Source organism: Sinohyriopsis cumingii, chromosome 11 (genome assembly GCF_028554795.1).
Source record: "Sinohyriopsis cumingii isolate HCF-2022 chromosome 11, ASM2855479v2, whole genome shotgun sequence".
NCBI lineage: Eukaryota > Metazoa > Mollusca > Bivalvia > Unionida > Unionidae > Sinohyriopsis > Sinohyriopsis cumingii.
The window spans coordinates 47,628,686-47,638,477 of record NC_142971.1 but is presented as its reverse complement, the minus strand read 5'-3'; the positions used below and the strand labels follow the sequence as shown (position 1 = coordinate 47,638,477).

General features: G+C 33.3%; 1 protein-coding gene across 2 annotated transcripts in view; it reads right to left on the bottom strand.

Moving 5' to 3' along the window:
- Window positions 1-1,417: 1,417 nt before the first annotated feature.
- Window positions 1,418-9,792, bottom strand: part of LOC149788405 (uncharacterized) — a 33,451-nt gene continuing 25,076 nt past the window's right edge. Inside the window, exons 3-4 of one of the 2 annotated variants that reach the window (XM_089974366.1) lie at window positions 7,313-7,474; window positions 1,418-4,715 (exon numbers count right to left, since the gene is read on the bottom strand). In XM_089974366.1, the coding sequence (XP_089830492.1) occupies window positions 4,603-4,715; window positions 7,313-7,474 (275 nt within the window). In that variant the 3' untranslated portion in view covers window positions 1,418-4,602. Of the gene's footprint in view, window positions 4,716-7,312; window positions 7,487-9,792 lie in introns of both variants that reach the window. The other variant, XM_089974365.1, reaches the window with a different exon arrangement.

Below are 9,792 nucleotides of genomic sequence, written 5' to 3'. Positions count from 1 at the left end.
GATAACGATAACCAAAGTACCATAACAGGTGGGAGATCATATAACACTCCCACGAATCGGTATTTGAAATATATCGTTGTTTCCATTGTGAGTGACAATATACAGAGATATATAAAAACTTATCGAATTTAAACAACTTCTGATCTGATTTACCTGATATGTTAAATATTTAAGCCTTCGAATTTCAAACATCATAATGGTCTGAAATGTGTTTTTTTTTCTCCGTTTACTTTCAATGAAACACTTGGCTTAACTTTATAAATCTTATTTAAAAATACAATTTTATTTTATTGAATGTGATGAACTCCTTTAGCATATTCATTCATTCGCGTTTTTAAACAATGGAACTCATCGTAAATTTCTAGTTTTTGGCATATAGTACAAGCGAAACAGTCTTTGAAATATAGTACAAAAAATTTGTCTTTAAGTTCTCTGGAAGCGAGTTGGTCTTTGAAATACGATGCAAGTGAAGCGTTCTTTGAAATACAGTACAATCAAAGTGGTCTATGAAATACGGTGCAAACAAAGTGGTCTATGAAATACGTTACAAACTGAGTGGTCTTTGAAATACGGTGTATATTTTTCAGCCCGCGATAGGCGTGTATGAAACCTCGCTAGGAACCGCCTACCCACGGGAAGCTAATGGCAAGCTTCACACATGCCCACTTTGGTTGAGCCAGAGTCTCGAACCCACGCGGAGAAAGGTCAGATGGCGCTGATCGATAGAGACGAGCGGTTTAGAACACTGGGACACCCGGAGCACCAAGAAGAAATATTCAAGCATTTCCCTTCTTTTTCTTTTTATCTTTTTTTTTTTTTACATCTTTCGAATTATATATTATTAGCTTTACTGGAGATGTAACAAGCAAACACATAAAGCGAATGATGAACTTGCAGTGTTTAGCTTTAAATATTTGAAACTCGTAATACAAAATTTAAACTTTAAGTGCTAGTGAAATTTTATATTTTATGGAATATTCGGTCTTTGATCGTGCAAATTATGTAAATAAAAGGATATTTAACAAACTAAATTTGATTTGATATCATTCCAATTCTTTATGTCACATTTCTATATACTGCAGTGCTTCGTAAATTCACCTGTCACTGAACTAGTATGATGCGAAAGATATTACACCCAAATGATCTCCGAGTTTTATTTCTTTTCTTAAGCGTGAAGTTTATCAGAAGAGATAGAGTCTTTATCAGAACTGTATGCATACAATTTAGAATACTTATTCTAGATTCCTCTACACTATATCATGGCACCAGAATATATTATTACAATTGCGGAAACGTGGCAATGGCGGTGAACATATAAACTAGGTGTCAGATACGAGTTTAAAATCTCTATCTCTAATTCGTTTTTTATTGTGTGGAAATCATTGGTCTATAAATGAGAAACATCGAAAGCGGAAACTGTTTATTTCCTGTTTATTTCTGTCCGGAATCATCATATACACAACACTTTACATATTCACTATCATGATAATAACTGCCAAAATAAAGATGTGCTGATCCGAATATTAATTAGCAACACCATTGTCCGATAAATTTTGATCCGTAGCCAAGAGGATTACACGAATGCCCAGTCAAGGCTTTATTATGTTCAATTCATATAGCCAAATTTCTAATACTTATTAACAAGGTTTGGTCTGCATGCCATTGTATCTAAGACAAAATATAAAGTTATCGTTTCAGAAAAAAAAATGGAGTAATTAATAATTCCTTATAAGACGGAACAGAAAAAGTCTTAAAGCTATTACTTTCATGTTAAAGTGTATTGTCTGGGGCTCATTGGTTGAAGCTAGAGGACTATATTCTTGGCAGCTGGGCATTGCGTCATATCCGTCGGAAGTGATACGGATTTTGGTATATATTTGAGTGAGAGAAAACAAGAATAACAACATAAAAAGCTGATACGGGTCAACAAAGCCTGACCAACAACAATCCTAGAACAACCAGGAATTGTTAAACTAAACATCTAAAACGATACAACTTCAAACCCTTTTTTAAGGATCGATGCGAAAAAAATTCATTTTTACCACACCCTGAAGTTTTCATCACTTTAAGGTTCTCATATTGTTTTATTTTTTAAAACACCAATCAAATATGATGTGATAAAATTGTTCAGAGAATGAATTATAGCTTAGAATTCAGTAAAATTATTTATTGTATATATCAATTGTCAAACGGAAGCGTTGTGGTACAGTGGCGTACGGGTGAGAACTGCACTAAAGATAAAGAAGAAAGGAAAGAAATTAATCTTAAGAAGTGTTGGTAAATAACTGCGGGAAGGTCTTTTTTTTCCTTATTTTAACTCCAAAAAGTACTGGGTACAATTTCTTAGAGCAAAACTAAGAGTAGACTATATTCTGATTGAAGTAGAGCCCACTTATATATTTCTCATAACACGGCACACTACTAAATGTTCTGGCGTTCATAGGTTGGTCTCGTTTCTGCGCAGTACGATATTTAATTACATCGACCCACCCTCACCCACAGTAAATATCGATTGTTCTCTTCTAAAGACAGTCTTTCCCGTTTCTTTTCTTTCGAGTATATGAGTATATATTATCCAATGAAACAAATATAAGAATTGGACAAATATTATATCTTGTTTATATTCCAAAATTATACAATGAATAAAATTAATAAACTATTATAATGCATAGTGTTTATGATACGACATGCACGTTTATACAATGAAAAGTAACTAATATATTTATACGAAAAAAGGGTGTGTATGTTTCAATAATTGAATGGCGTATTTAATAATATACTCCCTTCTCCAAAACATGACAAAAGCACATGCAAGAAGCCGATTTACAAGAACTCCTAGCTTCTTCAATCACCAACAATTTATGTGAAAATAACCTCGTAATCTCTAAAATGCTTGTTTTAACAATAGCGACAATGTACTTTTGATTACGTTCTTTCCCGTATGTTATTTTAAGACTAACTTTCGAATTTTCTTCATGCCAGGTTTCTATGTTATTTAAAGGCTTTTAGATTGGTCTGTCTTCAAGATACATAAACTAGCATAGCGATCATACACTGATAGTCTCCGAGTTTAATAATTTTAGCTTCAAAATAAAGTATTTAAATAAAACACAATGCCAATATAAATGTTTTCAAGAATTAAATTGTTAAAAGCTTAAATGTTATAGGAGTTTCTAATTTGTAAAGGCATTATTTTAGCTATGGCATAAGGGAGGGAACTGCGGCGAACGTATCTACAACATTGCAATTCTCATATAGGCACGAGAGCAGAAGAGAGAAACATAATGCTGGCTGAACGCTTTCATGTTGATTTCCTTATAAAATGTACATTACAAATGTGATAAGTAAACATGTACAGACAAAAATAACCCTAAATAATGGGTATAGAGATGCGCATAGAAAAAACTGTCATGTTGGAAAAGGCAAAACGTGTACCAAAACCTTTTCTTATTCCCTCCCATCCACGTTTCTGTCTTAAAATAAAAACAAATCTCAAATCTACACTCTAGAAGATATTGACAAATATATCCATTCATCCATATTTTCACGCTCTGCTCTTTCCATTTGCTAGCAAATGAAAAATAAAATTCACTTTTACATATTTAAGATTTAAACATCTGGAGAAAGAAAAGTAAGTGAAAGCACAAGTTTCTATTCCATTTGAGGTAATAGAAAACGATTTGAAAGAACTACTGCACAGTCGGGATTCCCTTCTTTTCCCACTTTCTCATCAGAAGAACTGATTTCATGCTCATACATTGATGCTATATGAATTATCTCCCTTCGTCCCTCATGCACATCGAAATGAGGATGGGTGTGTTTTGATTTAAAACCGTAGAAGTATTGAAGGTAATTTGTTTGTTAGTTTGTTTGTTTTTGTTTTTATTAAGTGATATTAGTAATTTCCTAGCTTTGGTTATTCAGGAACATATCTTTGCCAAATGTTTATAAACATCTTTAAGTTGATTTATATGCCAATAGCGATTAAACCCATATGAGCAAAAAGGGCCAAAATGATTAGAAATGTAAAGGTTAGAAAACTGGCTGACTATAATACAAAGCAAGAAATTATTATTATTATTATTATTATTATTATTATTATTGTTATTATTATTATTATTATTGTTGTTGTTGTTGTTGTTGTTACTATTGTTTTATTGTTGTTATAAAATACATAGTCACACACGCGTAATAAAGATGCTTACAATATTATTACAGTTTGGTCATAGCTTCCTGCTTTACAGTGCCAAAATTATCGTTTTGCTGAAACAAATTAATACAAACGTTTTGAGTATATAAATTGCTTAAAGACTTTTGTTTAGACATAAATTCTAATTTTCATATTATGTAGGAATAAAAGATAATTTAGTAATTCAATTGCATACTTTTATTACGGTATTTGATTCTTATTCCTTCAATAAAAAGGTGTTCATACTTTTTCTAAGAAAGTATTTGAAGAACTAAAACATGAATGCTTCACTTGTTTCAAATACAATTTCGTATTTTATAATTCCTGTGCTAGGTATATCAACTTCTGGGTATTAGATAATAGAGTATTTGTACATAATGATGCATCTCTACGTCAGCAACTTGTCACGAAATTCAGAGGAAAACAAGAGCTTGAAGCACGATGGCAAACACTAAAAGGAATGAGAGAAAACGGTTGGTCTCAGCTCCGGATGGCGTAGTCGTTATTTGGCCCTTCTGTGCAGCATCTAAAAAAGACGAGAACTCTAAATTAAACTAAATCTGATGGAATAAGCAGACATACATATGTAATCTCATTATCTTTTCAGATGGGGGATTATGTTTCCTAAAATGGGGCATATTTATTATTATATTAATTAATTTTAACAGACACTCAGTTGACTCAGTTCTTAACACCCATCTTGCCTTAAAATTTATAGTTTCCGTTATCATACAATTTACAAGTTTAAACCAAGAAAAAAAGGGAATACTATCGACACGTTATTAGCCAGAGCGAATATTTCCTTCAGGTTATTTCATTTAAAATGAATTAAGTATTTTTTGAACGAAAAATTACTTTTTACAATTCATTCATGTTACCATATTCTGATTATTATTCCATTATATCGAGGAATGTATCGTCTTATCTTTTAAAACGTATTAACAACGTGACAAAATGTGACAAGATATATATTAGATGGAAACTATACAACACCAAATGAAACTGTATTTGAAAAGCTCAGATGGGTTACATTTACAAGCTGGAGTGAAATACAATGACTCAAATGGGTTACATTTACAAGCTGGAGTGAAATACAATGACTCGGTGTTCGTGTTCAAATTTCAAAACAACCTGGCGCCAAACTGAATACTTTTACTGCAGTCTCTGACATTCATAGTCGAATAAAGCCTTCTTCTATTAAAAATCAACTAAGCCTCCCAAAACACAATACTGAGTTTTTTTAAAAGATGCTTACCTACAATGATGTTTAATTACCTAATGATATTAAATCGACTACAGCCCTAAAATGTAAAACATTATTTTAAACTAAAAATGGAATTGCATTCTCTTTACGAACTGACCGTGTTTAATGTTTCCCGTCTCTGATAATGCGTATAATCTGTAGTTGCATGTATTTTAAAGTACTTAACATCATTTATATTTTAATGCATCTTCGACACTGTAACAGGAAGAAGTCTTGGGCTCAACAGTCCATCGATAATACATATTCTATCATAGCCAACAATTACAAACCAAAATAAAGGATATTGATAGATATTTTAACAAGAACAATGATTTGCACGATATTTTTAAATAGCCATGATAACCAGCTAGAAAAACCCGAAAAATTGTTTTTCTTTACAAGTCACACCATGTACAAAGTACGACACTGTTGAGTGGAATGTTACGACGAATATAAACATTTGTATGATTGCTTTTCTCATTTATGATCTTCCCAGTTCAATCGTACATTAACTGTAATGCTATGTATCATTGTCTATACAGTAAGCCCTGTGTCGGAATTGTGTATGAAATGTTTTTAATTTCAGGAGGATAAAAACACAGAAATATAATTAATTATAATTTTTAAAACTGTTGGATTAAGTGAAGGAAAAGTATTACCAAATTTTCAGGAATATTTTAGACATTTGTCAGTCGATATCGAAACCTTTCCAAAGTCTAATTTCTTTAGTCGTATTAGACTTACTTTGATACCTTTTTTTCTAATCAATTCCAATTTTGACACAATCAAGTGGACGCATTTTCAAGTTCCGTTGACATACACTACAGCTGGCTGGAATGCGATGGAAGCCGAGGAATGCCAAAATCATTAAAGGGATGATAAGTATCGTTAACGAAACGAAGCTTTCTAATCGTTTACGTCAATATTAGTATATTTATATTCCTGTCATTAAAGAAACATACTTCACGTGGAATGTTAGTACGTACCTTCTTAAATTTAACTCCTAATCATCATGTTTACACTAAATGGCAAATATAAAATGTCAGTAAATGTGCTCGATGAATCGGTCTCGGTGAGTTATGTTTTGGCTGAATCTGCATCAAGGGAAGATGTGGTGGTTGTTGCCAAGGCTAGATAAAAAGTTATTTTAAGGAAAATTTTTATTTTCTTACATCTGTCCTTGTTAACTCAGTGCAAGAAGAACGATTCCTTTATTTTGTCAATACAGTTCTACCTAACGGATGTAATAAATTAGCGTCATTTATCAAACATGACATGCATGATAATGCAGACAATGCATGTCTAATGTGCAAACAATAAAGAAATCCAGGTATGTTCTGTAATTTTCCTACCCTCTTGAAAACAGAGCACTCTTTTATTAATTTGTAAGCATTTACTACATGATAATAGACAATTATTCATACATCCCAATGAGAATATGCAGGTATGGAAAATAAATGATTATAGTATGCGACCTCCTGAACATTTTTACACCGTTCTCGAGGAAGCGAGAACGTCGGAAGGTAGGCCATGAAAAATGCTTTACATTTTAATCTGCATAAAATAACGAACAACATATTGACCACTTTCGAGTAGAATACCTACAGATGACTAACGCTGACGTATTAGTCCCACCGACCCAACCCCCAATCAGTGTATCCCCTAGGGATGCAAGACTGAGAGTCAAAAGTCTCCTTGGTCTCAAAAATGGGGGTCAGACTGATTTAAAAACAAACTTTGGTATCAAATCTGAGGGTCAAATTAATAATTTGGGGGTCTCTGAAGCGCAAATGAGGGTGTAAAGGGAAACACTGCCCCCCAATATAAATGACTATATGAAATTTAAAGGTGATGTCAATTTTAAGTTGCTGCATTCCTACCTTTATCGGCCATCTGCACATTCTCAACATGCTCGGGCGGGTGTGTAATGGGCTTTGCAGACGGTGAGGGCGGTGCAACCGGTGCTGGCTTAACCACTGACGGATTATATCTTTCGCAATCCGGTAACGTAGTAGGAGCTTGACATCGCACGGTTGGAAAGTCTGAATTTATACCTTAAATTGTGCAAAAGAAATTTCATACAGCGTAGGTAAAATAATAAAATTACTGAAACTATAATCTTCTCAGAACTCAGGAGACTAATTACTAGTGCGTAAAATTTATATAAGCTCTAATATATATGGAAGGTATAAAATATTCTTCCTCATCAGCACGTAATCATGTGATATGTAGAAACATTGCATTAAGATAACTTTTGTATTGATACATATTTGAGTTTAGCTATTCATAAGAAGCAATGTAATGAACAACCACACGAGAATTATAATTTCAGCATTCTTCCTGGTCTTTCTTATGATCGTTTTCTGTAATTTACCATTCTGCTTTATCAGCCTCATTTTCATCAAACCTAGCTTTTTCTTCTTAACAATATGCTTTTAATTATTTGCATATAATAATCTAGACACTGACAGATTTATGTTAGAGGTGATACAAGTTTAAGCAGACAAGAAGAAAATAAATACTTCAAACTTGGTTAACCCTTCCAGTAAAGTGCTTCTTTATGGTCAATAGAAGAGATGACATATTTTTTAGATTTGAGGAAATTTTTAAATGTATACGAGACGTGAATCTTAGCATAAGAAAGTAAAATAAACAAATTCAGATTTAACTCCAAATAAGTGTCGAGTGTTTGGTACATATTACGTCGGCGAAGATAAAAATATCCAACAAATATTTAAAATATCGGACGAAAAACCTTGAAAAGTTCGTGAGGCAGTAGCTGGAAAATTGCATTTTGTATGTGGTTGAATAGTAATTGGCACAACAGGGCATAGTGAATGTCAGAGTAAATGATCTAACATCGGAGGTCTCATTATTGCTAACTTTTGTGCCATTCAGAATTAAGACTCAGTGAGATCGTCTACGACCAACTTGTTATGACCTTGACATTAATGAAATCAAACATCGATTTCGACGGTCTGTGTTGTTTCCTGTTCAGACAGATATACGTGCGTGTAAAAATGCCAAATCTTGTCAACATGACCCGGTAGACGACAAAATTGCAACTATTTCCAGCTTGCAGACAAATATCCTGAATTGCGTTTAAAGGTCAGAATTTGGTGAAATCAAATCATGTTACATTTGGACGATGCTTTTATATTCATATTAGTTTTACGCATGTCAGCAATTTAAAGAGCCAGCCTTCGGAGGCATCATAAATGAAGTTGTACAAAGAGAAACTTTAATGTCTATACATTTCATTAATGTAGCATTGTGTGTTTAATTTAAGCGTCCACAAGTTCAGGGACTGATCAACAAAATGGTTAAAATGACTTTATGGGGTAGAAATTGAACGTTTGTTTCTATCCGACATAATTGGCCATCTTTTCATTTCTCCAAAAGCTAATTCTCGCATGTTAGTTTTTTGGTATTGTAATTCTAATCTGTTCTATAACTGATCGAACGCTCATTCGAGTTCAGATAAATTTATTTGCTATTATTTAATAATATATGTATTCAAGATTTGTGGATATGTTAGCTTTGAAAACTTAGTTGTCTAAAAAATAATCAAAATAAGGCAGAGTTAACGAATAAGAGTTCAATAAATTTCGTTTTTCCCAAAACACGAAACACCTGTAACTACTTAAAGGGGACAGGGGACAGTTTTTATGTACAAATTTAATGTCGCATGCACCTGCTTAATATAAAAATTCATAAAAATTAATACATGAGTGAGGTCCAAAAGGTCCATATTTTTGGATAGGTATTATGAAGCACAACATAATCACATCACACACTTGACCAGGCAAGTCTACTTAAGTTCTTAGAATAAAATGTTTATGCACTCCAACCCATATTGTATACATGCATTTTTCACATCCGAAGGGCATTTTTGACAGCATGTGGTGCTCACAGTGCACACGCAAACCCTTTCCCTGGGTGATACTTTTGAAAAACGTTGTCTACTAAATAGCTTGATGCAATTCTGAACAGTTGTCATCCAGGCCGTTTTTGAGATATTCCACTTGCTTTGAGCCCATGTCTACTGTTAAGGAAGGCTAACTCTACTTCCTCGCCGAATATTGGTATCTCAGTGGCTACATACTGCGCAGTGGCTATGGGAGGTGGACATGCCTCACATCAATTTCAAGAACAACACAAGCCCGAAACACCTAGTTCATAAATATATCCATCTCTTTAACTATTGCACAATAATAGCTCAAAAACTCACACAATACCCTAAACTTAAGAAATTTGCCATGGACCAATATATGCGAAACTGGCCCCTGCCACCTAAATAAATATTTGGAACCAGTCTATATAATGGCTATCTTATCATTGAGCATATGCTGGTTTTGGC